The following is a 23,494-nucleotide window of genomic DNA, read 5'->3' as shown; positions in this document are numbered from 1 at the left end:
GGCCACGGTTTATGCCTCATGTACTTTGGGACATCAGTGAATTGAAATTTTTTAAAGCTACATTTGTTCAGGTGAATTCTTTGAATTTCTTACAGAAAGTTTTGTAGTGCAGTTGTTTGACTTTTCACAGTTAATAGTTGACTCAAGATAAGGGTCCAATTTTATTGTTTTGGATGTTGCTATCCAGTCTTCTCAAAACTATTGCAGAGAGACTATCCCCTCCCCATTGTGTGTTCCTGGCACCCTTGTTAAAGGTGAGTACCTGCCAGTGCCATACTGTAGCTTTGCTATATATTTTGAAATCAGGAACTGTTATGTCTCCAGTTGTGTTCTTCTCACTCAGTATTGTTTGGCTATTCAGGGTCTTTTCAAGTTTCATATGAATTTTAGGATTATTTTTCTATTTCTATTTAAAATGGCTATGGAAAAATCTCAAATGAATAACTGAATAATACATCTAATTCAAGTAGAGAATAACAACTAAAACCTACAGTTATCAGAAGGAATGAAATCACAAAGATCAGAAGCAAAATACATGAAATAGAAATTTAAAAGAAACAATAGAAAAAATCAATAAACTTAAAGATGGTTCTTTGAGAAAATAAATAAAACTGATAAATCTTTAGCCAGATCCATCAAGAAAAAAATGGGGAGAGGGCTCAAGTCAATAAAAGTGGAAAATAAAAATGAGGAAGTAACAATTGACATCACAGAAATACAAAGAACCATAAGAGACTGCTACAAACCAGTATATGCCAATAAAATGGACAACCTAGAAGAAATGGACACATTCTTAAAAAGGTACAATCTCCCAAGACTGAAGCAGGAAGAAATAGAATATGTGAACAGACCGATTATAAGTACTACAACTGAGTCTGCAATTTAAAAATTCCCAACAAACAGAAGTCCAGGACCAGAAGGATTCACAGGCAAATTCTATCAAACATTTAAATAAGAGTTAGCACCTATTCTTCTTAAACTATTCCAAAAAATTGCAGAGAAAGAAACACTTCCAAACACAGTCTACGAGGCCACCATCACCCCGATACCAAAACCAGACAAAGATATCACAAAAGCAAGGAAAATTACAGGCCAATATCACTGATGAACATAAATGCAAAAATTCTCAACAAAATACTATCAAATCAATCAATCCAGTGAAACATTAAAAGGATCACACACCATGATCAGGTAGAACTTATCCCAGGGATAAACATAGGAAGAAGACTCTGACAAAAATCGCAGCAACATCTTTTTGAATCCATCTCCTAGAGTAATGAAAATGAAAGCAAAAATCAATAAATGGGACCTACCTAAGCTCAAAGGGTTTCCCTGGTGGCCCAGATGGTAAAGAGTCTGCTGGTAACCTGGGAGACCCGGGTTCGATCTCTGGTTTGGGAAGATCCACTGGAGAAGGGAATGGCTACACACTCCAGTATTCTTGCCTGGAGAATCCCATGGATAGAGGAGCCTAGTGGTCTACAGTCCATGAGGTCACAAAGAGTCAGACACAACTGAGTGACTAACACACACAAACACACTGCAGCGTCAATAAGGCACATAACTGGTATCAGAGGAATCATCAGCTTTCCCCAGGTTTCACCTTCCTGTAAGTGAGAACTTAGAGCCAGAATCAGCCAAGATTCCACTGTGCCAGGACCACTGCAGGGTGGCCTCATCCCAGGTGGGTCCCAAACCTCCCTGTCATCTCACTGACCCACCAAACAAGTCTTACTTACAGATCTAACCATTTGCCAGAGGTTTTGGGTTTCAGTATAAACCAGAGTGAACCAAACTGCCTTGTGGCTCCCATAGCAATGGGATAGGGACCCACCCCAAACCTGAGCAAGCACACACACACATGCACACACACACACACCCCTACACGGGTGGGGGAGGGAGGAGTAGAGACGAGGGGAGCAGGAGATGAGGGCTGCCTGCAGCGGCTGTGGGGCTGCACCCGGACTGTGGCTTTTCAGGGTGACCTCAGTGAGGGCTGGGGCCTGAGTTCTGCCCAAGGAGAGCACCAGGGGTCCGCCTGGTGCCCACCACCCCCAAGGAATGGAAGCCTCTCCCAATGAACAGTTGCATCCTGAGGGTCCCAGCTCCCTCCCTGAGTTGTCACCCCTACACTGCCCCCCACCACCTTCATAAGGGTCCTCTGGACCTTGGCATGATCCTCTCAGCCTGGACAGCAGCACCTGTCTGGGCCACACCCACTGGTCTCTCAGCAGCTAACCTCAGGCCACAAGGACACCACTCTCCTCTTCGGGGTGGAAAAGAGCAATAGTTAGTCCAGGAGAAGTTCTTCTCGGGTCCTGATGCAGCGGCGGAGCAGGGGTGGAGTCCACAAATTGATCTGCTGGAACCAGTCCCATCGTGGGGGGCCTGGTGGAGGTGTTAGTGTTCCTCACTCTGTCGTGTCCAACTCTTTGTGACCCCATGGACTGTAGCTCACCAGGCTCCCCTGTCCATGGGATCCTCCAGGCAAGAAACTGGACTGTGTAGCCATTCCCTTCTGCAGGGGTTCTTTCCAGCCCACGAATTGAACCCAGGTCTCCTGCATTGCAGGCAGATTCTTTACCTTCTGAGCCACTAGGGCAGCCCTGATGGAACTCAGTCCCATTTGGGATGGCCTAAACCCACAGGGCTCACCTGAGGAATAAACCCCACACCACAAAGCCCCCCTAAGCCCTGGGGCCAGGCAGATCCACTGAAGGACGGGCAGGCCAAGGTCAGGGAGCCAAAGTCATCACTGAATCATCACAGAGTCTGGTTGAAACGGCCTTGGCGGCAGCCTGCTACAAACCACACAAGAAGGATTAGCTAGTTCATAAACTCTTACAAACTTCAGTTTGCCTCCTTCAGTTTGGGAAAACAGCGTTTCCCCAAATTTTGACACTCAGGAGGTGGTTCAGAACCAACCGGGGGATCAGTTAGCCCATCCCAGCTCCACCTTCACCTCTGTGTCTAGTGAGTGCTCCTCATCGGGCAACTTCCCAGCCCACTCCCAGCCCCAAACGTCCCATGAGGCCTAAGAACCAAGACACCAACCTGACTGTGTTTTCTCATTGCCCCTACAGATCAACCGCCAAGCTGCTGCTCTTGTAAGAAAACTTCCCTGTCAGTTTCAGATCCGCCCAGTGGGCACCACAGCAGCTACAGATTCTTCTCACCCCTTGGATGCCTTCCCCGGAAGAAGAGGGCGCATGGACACCCCTGACTAGACAGCCACACATGTGCCCCATCAAGACCCTCAGGACACGGGCTCCCAACAAAGCCCTGGCTGAGGGCCCAAAGGCAGAGTCAGAACAAATCTGTCAGGAAGCCTGCACACCCCATGCACCCTCAATCTCAGAGCATCACTTCCTCTTTAAGGGGCTTCTGAGCATCTGAGAAGTGAAAAGGCAAAGAAGAAAAGGAAAGATATACCCATTTGAACGCAGAGTTCCAAAGAATAGCAAGGAGAGATAAGAAAACCTTCCTCAGCAATCAGTGCAAAGAAATAGAGGAAAACAATAGAATGGGAAAGACTACAGATCTCTTCAAGAAAATTAGAGATACCAAGGGAACATTTCATGCAAAGATGGGCACAATAAAGGACAGAAATGGTATGGACCTAACAGAGGCAGAAGATATTAAGAAGAGGTGGCAAGAATATACAGAAGAACTGTACAAAAAAGATCTACACAACCCAGATAATCATGATGGTGTGATCATTCACCTAGAGCCAGACATCCTGGAATGGGAAGTCAAGTGGGCCTTAGGAAGCATCACTACAAACAAAGCTAGTGGAGGTGATGTAATTCTAGTTGAGTTATTTCAAATCCTAAAAGATGATGCTGTGAAAGTGCTGCACTCACTATGCCAGCAAATTTGGAAAACTCAGCAGTGGCCACAGGACTGGAAAAGAACAGTTTTCATTCCAATCCCAAAGAAAGGCAATGCAAAAGAATGCTCACACTACTGCACAATTGCACTCATCTCACATGCTAGCAACATAATGTCCAAAATTCTCCAAGCCAGGCCTCAACAATATGTAAAGGGTGAACTTACAGATATTCACCTGGATTTAGAAAAGGCAGAGGAGCCAGAGATCAAATTGCCAACATTTGTTGGATCATCAAAAAAGCGAGAGAGTTCCAGAAAAACATCTATTTCTGCTTTATTGACTATGCCAAAGCCTTTGACTGTGTAGATCACAACAAACTATAGAAAATTCTTAAAGAGATGGGAATATCAGACCACCTCACCTGCCTTCTGAGAAATCTGTATGCAGGTCAAGAAGCAAGAGTTAGAACTGGACATGGAACAACAGACTGGTTCCAAATCAGAAAAGGAGCACATCCAGGCTGTTTACTGTCAGAGTGCTTATTTAACTTGTATCCAAAATACATCATGCGAAATGCCAAGCTGTATGAAGCACAAGCTGGAATCAAGATTGCCAGGAGAAATATCAATAAACTCAGATATGCAGATGACACCACCCTTATGGCAGAAAACGAAGAACTAAAGAGCTTCTTGATGAAAGTGAAAGAGAAGAGTGAAAAAGTTGGCTTAAAACTCAACATTCAGAAAACTAAGATCATGGCATCCGGTCCCATCACTCCATGGCAAACAGATGGGGAAACAATGGAAACAGTGACAGACTTTATTTTGGGGGGCTCCAAAGTCACTGCAGATGGTGACTGCAGCCATGAAATTAAAAGACGCTTGCTCCTTGAAAGAAAAGCTATGACCAACCTAGACAGCATATTAAAAACAGAGATATTACTTTGCCTAGAAAGGTCCGTCTCGTCAAAGCTATGGTTTCTCCAGTAGTTGTGTGTGGATGTGAGAGTTGGACTATAAGGAAAGCTGAGCACTGAAGAATTGATGCTTTTGAACTGTGGTGTTGGAGAAGTCTCTTGAGAGTCCCTTGGACTGCAAGGAGATCCAACCAGTCCATCATAAAGGAAATCAGTCCTGCGTATTCATTGGAAGGACTAATGCTGAAGCTGAACTCCAGTACTTTGGCCACCTGATGCAAAGAACTGGTTCATTTGAACTCTGTGGGAGAATGTGAGGGTGGGATATTTCAAAAGAACAGCATGTATACTATCTATGGTGAAACAGATCACCAGCCCAGGTGGGATGCATGAGACAAGTGCTCAGGCCTGGTGCACTGGGAAGACCCAGAGGAATCGGGTGGAGAGGGAGGTGGGAGCGGGGATCGGAATGGGGAATACATGTAAATCCATGGCTGATTCATATCAATGTATGACAAAAAAAAGAAAAGACCCTGATAATCGGAAAGATTGAAGGCAGGAGGTGAAAGGGATGACAGAGGATGAGATGGTTGAATGGCATCACCGACTCAATGGACATGAGTTTGACTAAACTCTGGGAGTTGGTGATGGACAGGGAGGCCTGGTGTGCTGCAATCCATGGGATCAGAAAGAGTCTGACACGACTGAGCGACTGAACTGAACTGAACTGAACTGAGCATCTGATGAGATAAACTACAAAAGTGCATTATGGGGCATTTCCCTGGTGGCCCGGTGGTTAAGAATCCACCTTGCACAGCAGGGGACTCGGGTTCGATCTCTGGTGTAGGATCTAAGATCCCACATGGCGTGGGGCAACTAAACCCAAGCGTGGCAACTACCAAAGCCTATGTTCTCTGGAGCCTGCATGACACAACTAGAGAGCCCACACCCCACAGCAAAAGATTCCACTTGAAGTGAGGAAGATCCCAAATGCCAAATAAATAGATAAATAAATGTTTCTTTCTTTCTTTTTTAAATAAAGTGCTTTGTGAACAGTTAAAGCACCCTGCCAACACAAGGAGAGTTTAAGGGGAAAAATCCAGGTGCTGGACTAGCAAGAGAGGTGCTCTGGAGGCTCCCAGGGGAGTTCTACAGGGAATGGGACCACCCAGGAAAGATTCCAGGGAAATAGATCCAGTGCCAGTGATAGAAGCAGGCGTTCCTCATAAAGATACCCGACGTGCAGCTCTGCCCCGGAGGGCTCATTGCCAGGAGCAGGCCACAGGGAGATTAGCTATGGCAGGAACTGGCCAAGAGAAGCAGGGCCTCAGCCTGCCAACTTATCCACCTGCAGAGGGCAGAGGAAGAAATGGCCCGCGGCCTCCAGGAGGCACCAGCTCCCAGCAGGACTTGGCTCCCAGGACTGCAGCCAGGGGCTCGTGCCAGGGATGGCGAGCAGGGAACCCAGGCAACTGGGGTGTGCTTTGCCAAACAGATGGCCCTGCCCAGGGGAGGAGATGCCAGAGCCTGTGGGAACCCCAGTGGGCTGGACTTGGCACTGACAGCCCCTTTACTACCGCTGAGGAAGGCCAAAAACCTGCCAGATTTTGCCTCGCTGTCCGCCACAGTGGAGAGACCAGACGCCCAGAGCACAGTTCCTCACTCTGCTGTCCCCACCCTTACCCAGCAGTGATTGTTAAAAGACTTAACGATGCGTGAAAAGATGTTAGATATCACTATTGATCATACAGATGCAAATCAAACCACAATGAGCTATCATACCAGTCAGAATGGCCATCACCAAAAAATCCACAAACAATCAATGCTGGAGAGTGTGCGGAGAAAAGGGAACCCTCATATACTGCTGGTGGGAATGTAAATTGGTACAGCCACTATGGAGAATAGTGTGGAGTTTCCTTAAAAATCTAGAAATAGGAATACCATATGATCCCGCAGGACTTCCCTGGTACCTCAGACAGTAAATAATCTGCCTGCAGTGAAGGAGTTATAGAAGACACAGGTTCAATCCCTGGGTCAGGAAGATCCCCTGGAGGAGGGCATGGCGACCTGCTCCAGTATTCTTGCCTGGAGAATCCCATGGAGAGGGGCCTGGGGGGCTACAGTCCATGTGGTCGAAAAGAGTCAGACTCGCCTGAAGCGACTTAGCGCATGCACACGCCTGGTCCTGCAATCCCACTCCTGGGCATATATCCGGAGAAAACCATAAGTCAAAAACATACATGCATTCCAATGTTCCTTGCAGCACTACTTACAATAGCCAACATGTGGAAGCAACCTAAATGTCCCTCAACAAAGGAATGGATAAAGATGTGACTACATTTATACAATGGGATATTACTCAGCCATAAAAAAGAATGAAATAGGGACTTCCCTGGGGTTCCAGTGGTTGGGAAACTACACTTCCACTGCAAGGAATGTGAGTTCCATCTCTGGTTGGGAAAGATCCTGCATGCTTTACTGTGTGGCCAAAAAATAGGACATTTGCAGCAACATGGATGGATCTGGAGATTATCATACTGGGTGAAGTAAGTCAGACAGAGAAAGATAAATCTCACACGATATCGCTTATATGCAGAATCTAACCAAAAAAAGGGGGTACAAATGAACTTATCTACAAAACAGAAATAGAGTCACAGATGTAAAAACAAACTTCTGGTTATCAGAAGGTAATCGGGGGGAGGGATAACTTGGGAGACAAGGACTGACACATACACACTCCTACATGTAAAATAAATAGCTAATAAGGACCTACTATATAGCACAGGGGATGCTACTCAATACTCTTTAATCACCTATGAAAGTCACTCAGTCATGTCCAACTCTTTGCAACCCCATGGACCATACAGTCCATGAAATTTTCCAGGCCAGAATGCTGGAATGGGTAGCCATTCCCTTCTCCAGGGGATCTTCCCAACCCAGGGATCGAACCCAGGATCTTCACATTGCTGACATATGAGAAAATAATCTAAAAAAGAGTGGATATGTGTATATATATATGAAAGATTCATTTCATTATACAACACAACATCGTAAACCAACTATACTCCAATAGAAATTAAAAAAAAAAAAAAGAATGAGTAGGAATTTTCCAAGGATAGAAGATATAGCACCTTTTACAAAAGCAAAAAAAAAACAAAACTTAACAACAGATACAGTTCACAGTGGAGGCAGGAGCTCCCACAAGCTGCCAAATGAGAGTGACTCTGGCACCACCCCGCAGCCACAGCCTCGGGGGTCCACGAGTGCATCTGGGAACTCCAGCACCATCCCTGGGAAGAGGTCTTCCCATCAAGGTCCAGGTGCACACCCGGGTCAGTGGACACACAGAGACAGGGGTCGGCCCAGGGACAGCAGTGCTGACCGTGTGTGAGCCAGTGAGCCCCAGGTTGACCAATGATGGGGCCCAAGGTGGCTGGGGGTTCTCTGGGACCTCGGGGCCCCAGCCATTTCCAAACAATATCTAATATTAGTAACTGGTACTGCTGTACATGGTACAGGGGCTGAATATCCAGCCTGCCCTTCCACATTTTGAGCTCTTCCTAATACCCTACTGCCCATCCTCGCATGTGGGGTGCCCCCCCAGGCAGAGGACTAGAGCATGAGCCCTCCACCCACCCTGCAACCTCCTTCCCCAGATCCTGAATACTAACAACACCCCAGCCTTGCCCATGATAAAGCAGGTCTCTGTCCTTGTATTTCCACCCGGTTTCAGGGTCACAATTTGATGTGAGCCTTATGATAAAGAGTTTGGCGCCAGATAAGAACTGGGGGGGGGAGGGAACTGAGCATGTCAGCCCCCCAGCTCTCACTTATGTAAAGCCTTGAAAGAGCCTGAAGGTTCTCTGTCAGCCAAGACTCACTAACTATTCTGTCCCATACCTGGGTCTTACTCAGCCCTTCTTTTTTTTTTTTTTTTTTTTGAGATTTAGAATCAGTTTATCTATACCAGATGAGTCCTTTTCAGAAGGACTGACTGACTCATTTAATTATAACAAACAAAAGAGAAAGAGAGAAAGTGAGAAACTCAATGAATGAAATTTACAATAAATTTCTTTTTTCTTTATGATTTCTTAAAATTATTTAAAATATAATTTTAATGTCTTCTAGTTTTTTACATACAACTTATGCTGGTTTATCAATATTGTTTTTAGAATCCAAACATTCAAAGAGGCAACAATATTTATAATGTTATTAATGTTATATAATGATCCGAGCCCTCCTCATGCAGGTTCTGCTGTGAAGTACACTAAACCATCTACACCTGAATGCGGAAGGAGACTCTGGAGGTGAAAGATCCCTGAAGGACTATTCTGCCCAAGATGCTGGTAAGGATGAAGAACTGACTTGTCCAAGGCCCTGGTGAGTGGGAGACCAAGCATATCTGACTCCCGACTGGTGCGTTTTTCCTCGTAGACCCAGGAGAGGGCCCTCACCCTCTGAGCAGAAAAGAAGCGTGTCTCCTCAGTTCCTGCCAAGATGTGGGTCCTGACCAAGCACTAGGCCCACTGAAGCCCTTGGGAACCAATACAGGCTAAAGAGAGGATCAAGGTCATCCCTGGTGGCTCTGTGGTAAAGAATCCACCTGCCAATGCAGGAGACATAGGTTTGATTCCTGGTCCGGGAAGATCCCACATGCTGCAGAGCAACCAAGCTCAAGCACCACAACTACTGAGCCTGCACTCTAGAGCCAGGAGCCGCAGCTACTGAAGCCAGCCTGCCCTCGAGCCCCTGCTCCGACAAGGAAGCCACCGCAGTGAGCAGTACGTGCACCGCAACGAAGAGTAGCTCCTGCTCACCAAAACTGGAGAAACGCCCACACAGCAACCAAGACCCAGCACAGCCAGAAATAAATAGTAATTAACTAACTAAATAAATAAAAATTTGAAAAAAGAGAGAGTTTAATCGTTACCCATAAAACTGATATTAAAAAAAAGAGAAAGACAGGATCATTCTGGGCAGAACTAAAAGTACACCAGGCTCCATGCAGGGGTTTTGTTTTTTGTTTTGTTTGTAGGGGTGGGGAGGAGTTGTCAAAACAGTACCACCGGGGAGGGTCTCCCCAGACTCCTGAAGAACCTGCCTCCAGTGCCACCGTTGAACCTTCAGGAACAGAGTGGCCATAATTGCCACCCAAAGTGGTCAAGTGCTTTCATCACAACTGAGTCCAAAGTTACGATGCCAGTTGTACCCTTAAAGGGTAGGCCAGGTGCAGAAGGAACAGAGGGCCTAGAGAACTGCCTCCCCCGCCCCATGCAGATTCTGCCTGGGAGCCAGAACAGCACTGCCATCCATTCTAACACACCACATCCACGCCCTCATTCCCAAACGGCTAGCCGGCCCCCAAAGTCAGGCCTTTCCTGAGAACGCCCTCCTTCAGAGTTACCACCCTCATCACAATCTCAGAAGAGGTCCTCAAGCAGCCAACTTCAATCTTAGGTGATGATGTGGGTCTTTAAAGAGGAGGTAAATTTCCTTTACAATCCATGAACTCACACCTTAATGTTGGCCTGCACATTTGAAAGGAAAATAAAAACCCTTTTATAAAATATGAGATGTTAAAGAGTTAGAGCGGTAACTTCTTTTTTTTTTTTTTTGCATTTATTTACTTATTTATTTGGCTGCACTCGGTCTTAGTTGCGGCATGTGGGATCTTTTTTCAGTTGTGCATGAAAACTCTTAGTTGCAGTATGTGGGATCTAGTTCCCTGCAGGGATCAAACCAGGGTGCCCTGCACTGGGAGCACAGAGTCTTCGCCACTGGACCACCAGGGAAGTCCCCAAAGAGGTAACTTCTTGACCCAATTTCATTATTAGCCAGGACTGGACTTCTTGACCTTTTCTACATAGCAGCCAAAGCTTCCCTATCCCACCCCGGTCAAACATGACCCTGACCAAGGGCAGGGGTCTGGAGGTGGGGCTGGGGTGGGAAGGAAGAGTGGAGTAGTCATAGTGTGCAGGCTACTATTGTTAGGAAGCCAGCTGCAAATAGACATCAGGAGGTGCCAATGCAGACAGCTGGCAGCACAGTCCAGAGGCAGCACAGCATGAAGTGGGTGACAAGAAAGATGAGCTATTTGCAGAGGGATAGCATTATAGCTTTCTGGACCAATGGGACAAGGAGGCAGCAAAAAGGGGAGAGAGGCAGCACTAGACCCCCACTCTGAATGCTTGACGTGAAACAGAGGATCACAAGCAGAGCTCTGGTCTAGTAAGTGATGGGCATATGCTCCTGTGAGGCCACACAGGCCCTGTGGCCACAGACTGTGCTCCCCAAGACAGTCAGGCTACTTGGGGAGCTGTGCACATCCTGAGACCTGGAATACTTTCACTGATAAAGGCTAACAAGGGAAAGTACAGGCCTTAAGATGAGGCTTAGACATCCTAGATTGATTTTGTTATTTTCCCTTTGGTAAGGGGTGGAGATTAACTGCGTTTAAGGTTAGAACAGAAAACATTAGTCATTGAGAAAAATAAACTACTGCCAGGTAATAAGGTAGAAAAATTCAAGTGAGGCATCCACAAATCTTAAAGCCAAGACCTTCTTTAGTGCCACCAGCCTCAGACAGTGTCTTCAAGCCCTCAGATTTGCTCTTAGCTAGTGGGACCCTGCTATAAAGCAGAGGAGGCTCAGCTGGGCACTCTGTGATGATCTGGGTGGGTGGGACTGTGAGGGAGGGGGGGTGTCCAAGAGGGAGGGATATATGTATACATATAGTTAATTCACGTCATTGTACAGCAGAAACTAACACAACATTGTAAAGAAATATTAAATTATTATTATTTAAATTTTCTTTTTAAAATATTAAAAAGAAATAATAGTAATTTTAAGATTTTTAAATTGCAACTCAAATAGCTGAGAGAGGAAGCATCAGGATTGGTGCTTCATCTGGCAGGCAACCCTGTGCCCCAGGTCCTACCCTACTGGGTTTTTCCCTCCCCTCTAAGTTGGAAGGTTACCCGACGCCCCCTTGGTGTGCCTTCCAAGGACCAGCTGGGTCTGGGTGGCAGCACGGTGCTCTGCTCCTGCAGGCCGCCCCTCCAGAATGTTCCCATCATTGGGGATGATCATCTGAACACACTATCCAATCCCTTTCCCATTCCAGCCCTGACTGCCTCAATCTCCCTACTGCCAGCACTGCCCCATGTGGATAGTTCCACCCCATCACCAGTGTGGAAAGAGAACATTGACATTGCTTCTACATTCTTCCCTCTCTCTCTTCAGCATGTCCTGTCCTTTCAACTCCACCGTCTTCTGATGATCCCACAGCTTCTCCCCCTGTCCAGAGCTTCCACCTTACTGATCAATCCACACTTCTCCTTTGGAAATCCTCTAGGAGCTCATCCCATGCCCCCAGGTCCAGCCTTGCTCCATCCTGCCTTTGCTCTGTAAAGTCCACTTCAACCTTCTGACATAGCAAGAGACCTCATTCAACCAACTCCCCCTTCCTTTATTTTCTCCTGTAACTTACACAAGCCTTGGTGCCATTGCTGGTCAGACCTAAGAGGATTCACTTCCCTATAGATAGGATCCACTTTTAGAGGAGTTCAGGACTCAATGAACCTTTTATGCATGAAGAAAATCCACTTGAGGAAAGAGAGCTTTACCTTGTGGAATTCATTCAGCTTAAACAGTAAGAAACCAGGGTGTTCCTTTTGTAAGATGCAACCCCTACCAAAAATTAGGAGATACATTTTCTATAAACTAGAAGCTTTTATTTCATTTCATGAATATTGAATTGAACAGATCATGCTCAAATTTTGGCAATCAATGCTTACTGTTATCAAACCTGAGTTTCTATGAAAGTTGCAGTTACCAAAATACATACAAATTAAAAATTAATTTCTAAATTTCAAGCATTAAATTTAATCCTATCTCACTAAAAAGAAAAATGCATTTATACTATTGCACAATACAACAATGTCAAAAGGAAATTGTATTAAAATAATGAAGTAAAAAAAAATGATGGAATGGAAGTTGGGTGGGGTTTCCTTGCTCTTCTTCCCTGAATATCCTTCAATGCATCACTTGTCCATTGTAAACCTTGGTCTCTTGATGTGGATAATGGAGTCCTCGAGGTTAACTTTCTCGCAGAGCCCTGTTAGCACTGAAGTGTTCCTTCCAGGTCAAGAATCCATACCGTAGTCCTCAGCCAAGGAAGGGTTTGGATGCCTCCAGGGCGTTCATGTTACTTTGGCAGAAAATGATTTCCTTCTCCACTTCCTTTTCTGGGTGGAGTGTACCTGAAAAAAGTCATGTAGATGGCTTTTAGCAGAAAGGCCTTGGAAGCCGCTTCTGACAGAAAATAGCACCTAGCCCAACGTCCAGGCACAAGTTCTTACCCAGAGGAGCTGAAACCAGACTAGATCCTCAGTAGAAGCAGACCGTGTGCAGAAAGCTCTTGCCAGTTTTGCGCTCGGCTGCCAGGAGCACCTCGACCAGAGAGTCCTCCAGGTCGTCCGCCTGCTGGAGGCGCTCGCAGAGCTCGCAGATGATAAAAGCGCCCAGGGTGGCGTCCTCCGCGGTGTCGTCCATGTCCACGTTGATCACGTGCACAGGCTGGCAGGTCTCCTGCTCTCGGACCCACAGCTCCTCCACCACCCTGTCGTAGACGCTCTCCTCACAGGTGAAGATGACATCAAAGCGATCTCGGCACGCTTGAAATCTTTCCGGGCGAGGCTTGATTCTCTCGTTTCTTCCCAAGATGTGCAAGATGCCGTTGCTGTTACAGCGTTCTCGGGCTTTGCGCGCAAGGTCCTTGCGCATCTCCTCGTAGGTGGTGGAGAAATCGTAAACCACCTGGAGGTTGCGTGCCGTTCCTGGGAGCCTGACTCGAGATCCAGCTCCGAAGGACCTGACTCGGAATCCTTTCCTCCTGAGGATGCGGTGGGCCTCCATGCTCCTGTTCATGTTGCTCATGCAGACCACAGCCACGCTGAGCGGATACGAGGGCATGGTGGCGGCCACCGGGACTCCAGCCAGACGCGTGGACTTCAGGGGCTGAGGAGACTCTGAAGGCCAGGGGATGAGCGGCTGGGTCCAGCTCTTCCAAGGAGTGTTAGAGTCAATGAAGAAAGAAGGCGTTTATATGGAGGCACTCGTCCTGATTGGGAGGAGAAATCTTGGTGGATGATTGGCTTAACTCTTGAGTGATTGGATTTGAATGGTGGGCTGGGAGCAGAGAACCCAGTGCTGTTTTCTGGACTGTCCGCTGATGCAATCACCCAACCTCAATGCCACTATGTGCCCACCCAACCCCCAACCCCCTCCTGAGCATTTTGCCATCTCTGGCTTACCCTATCTGTGCCTGTGTGTATGGGGCAGAATTGGTATCAGGCAAAACAGTAGACTACTCCCTGGCTTCTCACCAGCCTTCCGAAGAGTTGAAGACATGCATGTGGAAAAGATCTTTGAAATTCCTGAGCCTCCTAATCCAAGGAGCAAAGAATCACAGTGGTTGTTCCCCAGTTTTTCATGTTAGAGTTGATTCTCCAGTAGAGCAGTTTAGCACACCAGTAGTGCTAAATCCTAGGAAGGCATTCATGGTTCTTCCTATCAGTCAAGAAAAGCATGCACCAGTGTCAAAAGCAACCTCTGGAAAATATGACTGCCATTTGATAGAGTTTCACAAGTTGCAAGAACACCACATTTTCTCCTTTCGCTTTTCTTCAATTGATCAGAATTCTGGAGTGAACCTAGGGAGATCCTCGTCCCTTATCTCGTCTCCAAAAGCAGCTCAGTCCGAGCACTCCATACACAACATAGAAGTCTTTTCACTGCTTTTCTGCATTTGCATAGCAGATGAAGCAACTGTACAGATATTAAAGTTGGGATCGGGACATTGACCAGTAAGGAGACTTAATGCTGACACTTCCAATTGGCGAGGGCAAAGATCTCTTCATAGAGCCACAGACTGAATGTTCTGTGCATTGCAGTGATTCTCCGAGAGCAGAGTCCTATGTCAGTAAACAGCCCAAGTGTACTCAAAGTGTGACCCCCAGAGCATCAGCATGAACTGAAGGGGAGCTTGTTTAACCTGGAACTGGACTCCAGACCACTGAACTGGATCGCAGGGAAGGGCACTACAGATTGAAAGCAAGTTGACTAATCGCAGAGATTTCAGAAACTTGACTGGACCTCAGAAGTCCCTGAGAAGCACTGCCTCTAGATGGGAGGTTGAATATTCTGAAGAGAAAAGCCAGATTAGAGAAAAGGTCAGGCATACCTGAAAAGGTAGTCAGCTCTCAAATATGATGTGAAAGTGTTTTTTAACAGTCACTGCCTGAGACCTCAACAGAGAGAGAGAGAGAGAGAGAGAAAGAGAGAGAGAGACAGAGAGAGAGAGAGAGAGAAAAAGAGAGAGAGAGACAGAGAGAGAGAGAGAGAGAGAGACAGAGAGAGACAGAGAGAGAGAGAGAAGGAACTCAGAGCCCGAACTGCAATCATGGTACTACAGGAGGAAGTTATCTCATCATGGTCCTTTCTCTTCATAGGATGGCTCTAGAGTCCCACAGTGGTGAAAACCTCTACTTCTGGTCTGTTTGTGTGCTCCTGAGTTTATCTGTGAGACTCAGGGTGGGGAGGCGACTCTTGTTCGGCATGCCAGCACTGTGGCAGCCACAGCTGAGCTCTTAGTGCCAGAGCAGTGTCGCTGTGTCATCCCATAAACCTCCCTGAGATCTGCAGTGCTGGTAGAGGAGACCTTACAGGGCAGGCTTTCCTTCACTTTCTGCCAATTCTGAGCAGCATTTAACTGGACACCGTCCTGTTTTCTCACCTTGAGATAACCTTCAATATGTTTTCACTTATATGAAGATTGATTTCTTTTAGAGTCAGTCCTCTTTTGAATGATGTCAGTATCTTTTTTATGATTACTACCTCTTTTTCTTTTTAATCAATCCTGTAGACAAAATCTCTTCTCCTCAAAGTTATCTTCTGTCTTTCTGGACTTAACCACTCTGAGGAAGCCCATATTTTGTCAATTCTGGATGTAAAATCCATAGATACAGGTCAAATACTTAACAAACCCTACAAGTACAGACATCACCCTTTCAACACCAACAAAATTTGGTGTTGTCACTTCCTCCCCAACTGCCTTTTTCTGCACACTCCCCTGTGACAGCAGCTTCCATACTTCCACCCAGATCTCTGCCACTACATCAAAATCTGAAGCAGAATATTTGGCAACCGTCAATCACCCATTTTCCAAACTTTTGTTTATTTTTTTTTCAACTCTAATAGCTGTTAGACAAACTATGCTTCAGCATCCATTTCACCCAGTTCCATTCCCTTTATTTTCCCAGGGACACCTACTATGTTAAGTGGCATTACTATGGTCTCTCCTGTGTAACGTCTACAGCTGTTTGAACCAGTTGTACTCTCTCATATTTGCCTCCTGCATATCCCTACAGACAGGAATTCAACCAACAGCTTTTTCTGCATGTGGATTTTCTGGCCAAATAAGTTGACCTGGACAAAACATTTCTCTTTCTTTCAAAGGGCTCCTAAATCTCCCTACTTCAATTTTGTGGTCCCATCACTGGAAAAGATCATCTCAACTGACTCTCTGATTCCCTATCCATTCCTGACCATGGCTGTCCACTATCAGATGAGGGATTGACCTTGAATGCCACTGTCTCTACCAGGAAAGAAACCGTCACCTCCCTACCACTGATCCCTTCAGATAGAGATGCACCTATCACATGTGGGGAGAGACAGAAAGTTGAGAATGCTTCTACACCACCCCTCTCTCTTCTCTTCATCAAGTCTTGTCTTTTCACCTCCAGCACCTCCCTCTGCTCCCACACTCCTCCCCCTGTGCAGAGCCACCTCCCTCCTCCTCAGTGCAGTCCTCTCCTCAGCATTTGCTGTACTCGCTGATCCCTCCAGATCCATGGCACTCCATCCCTCCTACATGGATAACAAAGTCCACACTTCCTTTCTGCTAGTGAGTTAACTTCACCATCCCCACTGTCTCTCCTTTGTTTTCTCCTGTAAGTCACACAGGACTTGGTGACACAGCTGTTCAGAACCAAGAATGATTCATTTCCGCACAACGAGGATCCATTTTTGGAGGAGCACAAAACACAAAACAACGAATGCTTGAAGGAGAAGTAAATTCTCAAGAAAAGAGAATGCTTTTCTACGTGGGATTTATAGGCTTTGAAAAAGAGGAAATCAAGACACCCAGTTGGTAACATCCATTCCCTATCACAAATGAGAAGACACCTTTTCTTAAATTAAAGAGTTTTATTTTGATTTATTTCATTTTATTTAAATAAGGTACATAGTTGAACAGATAGGGCTTATATTTTAGTAATAAATGCGACCACAGACTACACTGATTTATAATTTTATTTCATAAATATGCTATTTGATTAAACAAATCATGCTTGGATTTTGCCCAGAAAAGCAACCAATGATTTACCCAGAACTTATAATCAAGTAGATAATTGTCAAAGACATACAATTTAAAAGCAGAAATATTTCCAATTCAATATAATTTCCATTCAAGGTATTCCCATCCCACTTCAGAAAAAACAACCCATCGTATTGATACACCAAGCCGAAAGGACAAAAGGAAATTAGTATCCATATAGATGAATAAAATAGACACTGTTTCTTTTTCTCAGAATATCCTTCAATGCATTGCTTGTCCCGGGCTCCATGATCAGCCTTGATTGTCCATTCAGCAAAGAGAGTCCTCAAGATTAACCTCCGTGCAAAACCCTGTGAACACTGAGTTCTTCCTTCCTGGTCCAGTTCCACACCATCGTTCCCCACGTTGGAAGGGTTGGCATGTCTCCCGGTGTTCCATGTTCCCTGGGCCAGGCGATGCTCTCCTCCTCCACCTCCTTCACTGGGTGGGGTGTACCTGACAAATCAAACATCGACAGCCTTTAGCAGAAATGGCTTTGAAGAAGCCTCTCCCAGAAAATACCCAGTAGCCCGAGAGTCCAGGCATGAGTTCTTACTGACAAAGCAGCTGAAACCAGCCAAGAAGCTTCCTCAGTAGAAGCAGACGGTGTGCAGAAAGCTCCTTCCTGTTTTCTCCTTCGCTGCCTGGAGCAGCTCGGCCAGACGACTTTGCATGTCATCTGCCTGCTGGAGACCCTGGCAGAGCTCACAGATGATCGAGGCTCCAAGGCTGGCTGCCTCCAGGGTGTCGTCTATGTCCACGTTGACGACCAGCACAGGCTGCCAGGTTTCCTGATCCCTGGTGCACAGGTCGGCCACCACCCTGTTATAGGCTCTCTCCCCACAGGTGAAGATGACATCAAAGGGATCTGGGCACTCTTGAAACCTTTCTGGGCCAGGCTTGATTCTCTCATTTCTCTTCAGTATGTGTAAGACTCCATTCCTTTTGTAGTGCTTTTGGTCTTTCGAGGAGAGGTCGCTGTGCATCTTCTTATAGGACGTGGAGAAGTCATAGAGCATGGGTGGGTTGCCCCTCCTGGGAGCCTCACGTGGGATCCGGCTCCAAAAGACCTGACATGGAACCCGTTCTTCCTGAGGACGCGGTGGGCTTCCATGCTCCTGTTGACGTTGCTCATGCAGACCACAGCCACCCTGAGTGGGGAGGAGGGCATGGCGGCAGCCTCTTGGGACTCCAGCTGGACAGGAGGACTTCAGGGTCTGAGGGGGACTCTGAAGGCCAGAGAGATGACCGGCTGTGTCCAGTTTTGTAATGAGCATTTGAATCAGAGAAGAGAGAAGGCCTTTATATGGAGGCATGGTCCCATGGTGGGCGGAGACCTCTTGATTGGTGATTGGCTTAACTCTTGAGTGATTGGATCTAGATAGTGCACCCAATTGGGTGACCAGAACAACCCGGTGATCCAATCACCCAATTTGATGGCCAGGAGGTGCCCATCTGGCTCCCTTGCCACCCCAGAGACCTTTGCCAGGTACAGTTAACCCTGTATGTGCCTGTGTATATGAGGCTAAGTTTGGTAATTCAATTACCTGAATGTCTGCTCTCACCCTAATCTGGCTCCTGAGTAGAGGTGGTTTGTAGTCTCCGCTTCGTCCTCTGGGTCACATTTGCAAGGGGCTACTAAGCATATTAGACTTGTGCAGACTACTTTAATTTTGTCATCATTCTCTCTAGTGACCTGAGAACATGGGTTGGAATGTGTGTTTGAAGTTTTCAAACTTACAGTTAGTTCATTATACATATAATTGCCATAGTTTTTTCATATTTATTTCCCTCAGTTGATAATCTAAGATTGTAATTTTGTTAAATTACAGGAGAAACACATAATTTTGGCCATAAATAATAACAAGATTTACCAGTGTACCAAGCAACTGTTTGGAAAACATCCCTCCTGTTAGTGTGGCAGGAGTATCAAGAACACACACAGCTTGCATTTGGTTTTCTTGAGTTCATGATGCTTCTCCAAGGACTGGAGCTGCCTCCATGGCTTTCCCATGTTTTCAAGCACAGCTCTGTCTGAACACTCTATACTGAAATATAGGAATTTTAAATTCCGTTTCTTTTGTCAGTTTGCAGAGGTGACCCTCCAAGGATATAGACTTAAAAATTATGAAGCATACACCAAACAGTAAGGGGACACAGTCTTGTCCCTTCAAAATGGTTCAGGAGAAGCATCCATTTAGAAACTGACAGATTTTATGTCTCTGTGCCTTTGTCAATTGTAGTCATTGTCACACTGAAGGAATTCTACCTCCGTGAACACACTTGATCTTCTCCAAGTATGAGTCCCAAAGCCAGGACATTAACATTAACCCAGAATGTGGGGTAAGGTAATTTGGATCCCAGCCCACCAAATTGGAAAATCTGGGAGTGACGCCCAGAGATCTGGGATGTACAAAGCCCTTCAGATGATCACAATGTACACCAAGGTTTGAAAGCAACTGACTCAAAGCAGGGGTTTCTTAGCCTTGATTGGAACTTGGAAGCTGTAATAATTTGTTCAAAGCAGGGCATCAAGAATACAAGGGAAGCAGGACATTCAAAAGAGAAAAATCCTGTCAAAGAAACACCAGGAGTAGATGAAGAGGTAGTCAGAAGCTACATACAGCATGAAATTTTATTAGATTAGCGACCCAAACCTGAAGGGGTCTAACAAACCTTGTATAGCAAGAATTTTGGCTCAAAGTGAAACAGAACAGGACCTTATGGTCTTTCCCCACTATGTCCTCTGCCTGCCTTTGTCTGTGAAAATATTAGCTAAAGGATAAGCTTAATCAGTGAAGCGAGAGAATGCAGAAATAAAGGAAAACAGTCCATCTAACAAGACTAAATAAAAATAGTTTAATCATTAAGCATCAAAACATCTACTGCTTCATTGACTACAGTAAAGCATTTGACTGTGTGGATCATAACAAACTGTGGAAAATTCTTCAAGAGATGGGAATATCAGACCAGGTTACTGCCTCCTGAGAAAACTGTATGCAGGTTAAGAAGCAACAGTTAGAACCAGACATGGGACAAGAGACTGGTTCCAAATTGGGAAAGGAGTATGTCAAGGCTGTATAGTGTCACCCTACCTATTTAGCATCTATGAAGAGTACATCATGTGAAATGCCAAGCTGGATGAAACACAAGCTGGAATCAAGGTTGCCTGGAGAAATGTCAATAGCCTCAGATATACTGATGACACTACCCTTATGGCAGAAAGCAAAGAGGTATTAAAGAGCCTCTTGATGAAGGTGAAAGAGGAGAGAAAAAAGCTGGCTTATGATTCAGCATTCAAAAAACTATGGTCGTGGCATCTGGTCCCATCACTCCATGGCAAATAGATGGGGAAACAATGAAAACAGTGAGAGTTTTATTTTCCTGGGCTCCAGAATCACTGCAGATGGTGACTGCAGCCATGAAATTAAAAGATGCTTGCTCCTTGGGGGAAAAATAATTGACAAACTTAGACAGCATCTCAAAAAGCAGAGACATTACTTTGCCAACAAAGATCCGCCTACTCAAACTATGGTTTTTCCAGTAGTCATGTATGAATGTGAGAGTCAGACCATAAAGATGGCTGAGTGCTGAAGAATTGATGCTTTTCAACTGTGGTGTTGGAGAAGACTCTTGAGAGTCCCTTGGACAGCCAGAAGATCCAGTCAGCCAATTCTGAAGGAAATAAGTCCTGGATATTCATTGGAAGGAGTGATGTTGAAGCTGAAACTCCAATTCTTTGGCCTCCTGATGCAAAGAACTGACTCATTTGAAAAGTCCCTGATGCTGGGAAAGATTGAAGGTGGGAGGAGATGGGGACGACAGAGGATGAGATGGTTGGATGGCATCACCAACTCAATGGACATGAGTTTGAGTAAGCTCCAGGAGTTGGTGATGGACAAGGAAGTCCTGCACGAGGCGTGTTGCACACCATGGGGTTGCAAAAACTTGGGTACAACTATGCTACTGAACTAAACTGATATAAATTCCCAGGAGAAAAGCATTCTTTCCTCAAGAGAATTTTGTTCGTGCTTAAGATTCATTGTTTTGAGTATTATATTCCTCTGAAAGTACATCCTCACTATTGGGAAATGAAATATTCTTGGTTGTGGTCTGCAGTAACACCAAGGCCTGTGTATCTTAAAGGAGAAATTAAAGGAGAGGGAGTTAGCATGATTGAATTAAGTTATTTTCTATGTCACCAAGTAGATGTTTACTTTCTCTACACATTGTAGGCATATTGGAGTGAAGGGTGGACCTGGAGATGTACCAGCTAGTACAGTAATTCCTGAGGTAAAGAGTGGACTCAGGAGTAGTGTTGTGGCTCTGGACAGGTGGAGTAGATGTGGGACTGAGAGAGATGTTGAAGTGAAATAAGAGGACTCGCTGAAGAGGAGGAGGGGTAGTAATTTAGAAACACTCAATTTTTTTTCACCACAGGTGATTATGTGTATATATCTGCATGTGGCAGTGCTGGTGGTAGGAACATGAGGGTTTCTTTTCTGGTAGATTCCTTGGGCTTTATGATTTGTCTTTCTGCTGCTGGTGGGTACTCAGGTCAGGCCTGGTGACTGGAGGGGATAATCTGTTGAGTCTATCATTTCATGTGATGGGAACACCAAATTGAAGTAGGTTTTTAGGTAGTGTTGGATGTTCTTCTGAAGATAGAAATGTGTTATCCAGCTGATATTATTTTTGCCAGAATATACATTTTGAGGAAAACATAATATGTTTCTGAGTTCCTCTCTGTTTGGACAGGCAAGGCAAATATGGCAGAGGATTAAAATGTTGCAGGTGCTTAGATGGAGAGATTATAGTGATGAATTACAAAATATAAAGTACATATAAAATGTACAGCTAATAAGGACTTACTTTAGCACAAGGAACTTACAATAAATGGTAGAAAATTCTGAAAGAGATGGGAATACCAGACAACCTGACCTGCCTCTTGAGAAACCTGTATGCAGGTCAGGAAGCAACAGTTAGAGCTGGACATGGAAAAATAGACTGGTTCCAAATAGGGAAAGGAGTACGTCAAGGCTGTATATTGTCACCCTGCTTGTTTAACTTACATGCAGAGTACATCATGAGAAATGCTGGGCTGGAAGACGCACAAGCTGGAATCAAGATTGCCAAAAGAAATATCAATAACCTCAGATACGCAGATGACACCACCCTTATGGCAGAGAGTGACGAGGAACTAAACAGCCTCTTGATGAAAGTGAAAGAGGAGAGTGAAAAAGTTGGCTTAAAGCTTAACATTCAGAAAACTAAGATCATGGCATCTGGTCCCATCACCTCATGGGAAACAGATGGGGAGACAGTGGAAACAGTGTCAGACTTTATTTTTTTGGGCTCCAAAATCACTGCAGATGGTGACTGCAGCCATGAGATTAAAAGACGCTTACTCCTTGGAAGGAAAGTTATGACTAACCTAGATAGCATATTAAAAAGCAGAGGCATTACTTTGCCAACAAAAGTCCGTCTAGTCAAGGCTATAGTTTTTCCAGTAGTCATGTATGCATGTGAGAGTTAGACTGTGAAGAAAGCTGAGCACCGAAAAATTGATGCTTTTGAACTATGGTGTTGGAGAAGACTCTTGAGAGTCCCTTGGACTGCAAGGAGATCCAACCAGTCCATCCTAAAGAAGATAAGTCCTGGGTGTTCATTGGAAGGACTGATGCTGAAGCTGAAACTCCAATACTTTGGCCACCTCATGTGAAGAGTTGACTCGTTGGAAAAGACCGTGATGCTGGGAGGGATTGGGGGCAGGAGGAGAAGGGGACAACAGAGGATGAGATGACTGGATGGCATCACCGACTTGATGGGCATGAGTCTGAGTAAACTCTGGGAGTTGGTGATGGACAGGGAGGCCTGGTGTGCTGCAATTCATGCTGTCACAGAGAGTCAGACACGACTGAGCGACTGAACTAAGCTGAACTGAATGACCTAAATGGGAAAAGAATCCTAAAAAAGTGGATATATATATATGTGTGTGTGTGTTTGTGTATAACTGATTTAGTTTGTTGTACAGTAGAAGCTAATACAACATTGTAAATCAACTGCAGTGCAAAAAAAATTAAAAATAGAATTCATTTATTTAAAAAATATAAAATGTACTTGAATAAATTAAAATGAATGTAACTGAACTAAAAAGGTTTTGGAACATTTTTTAAGAGTCCCCTCTGTTGTTTAGTCGCTAAGTTGTTTATGACTCTTTTGCAACCCTGTGTACTGTAGCAATGGCACCCCACTCCAGTACTCTTGCCTGGAGAATCCCATGGATGGAGGAGCCTGGCAGGCTACAGTC

At 45.4% G+C, this 23,494-nt stretch overlaps 1 protein-coding gene and 1 pseudogene across 1 annotated transcript; both read right to left on the bottom strand.

The window, feature by feature from the left end:
• Positions 1–13,136: 13,136 nt before the first annotated feature.
• On the bottom strand, positions 13,137–13,721 carry LOC133054531 (RNA polymerase II subunit A C-terminal domain phosphatase SSU72 like protein 3-like). The gene has a single exon (XM_061139600.1). The coding sequence runs from the start codon at positions 13,719–13,721 to the stop codon at positions 13,137–13,139; it is 585 nt and encodes a 194-aa protein (XP_060995583.1).
• A 4,053-nt stretch (positions 13,722–17,774) lies between these two features.
• On the bottom strand, positions 17,775–18,355 carry LOC133054522 (RNA polymerase II subunit A C-terminal domain phosphatase SSU72 like protein 3-like; annotated as a pseudogene).
• Positions 18,356–23,494: the final 5,139 nt, after the last annotated feature.

The sequence above is a fragment of the Dama dama genome, chromosome 1 (genome assembly GCF_033118175.1).
Source record: "Dama dama isolate Ldn47 chromosome 1, ASM3311817v1, whole genome shotgun sequence".
NCBI lineage: Eukaryota > Metazoa > Chordata > Mammalia > Artiodactyla > Cervidae > Dama > Dama dama.
This window is presented reverse-complemented; position numbering and strand designations above follow the sequence as displayed.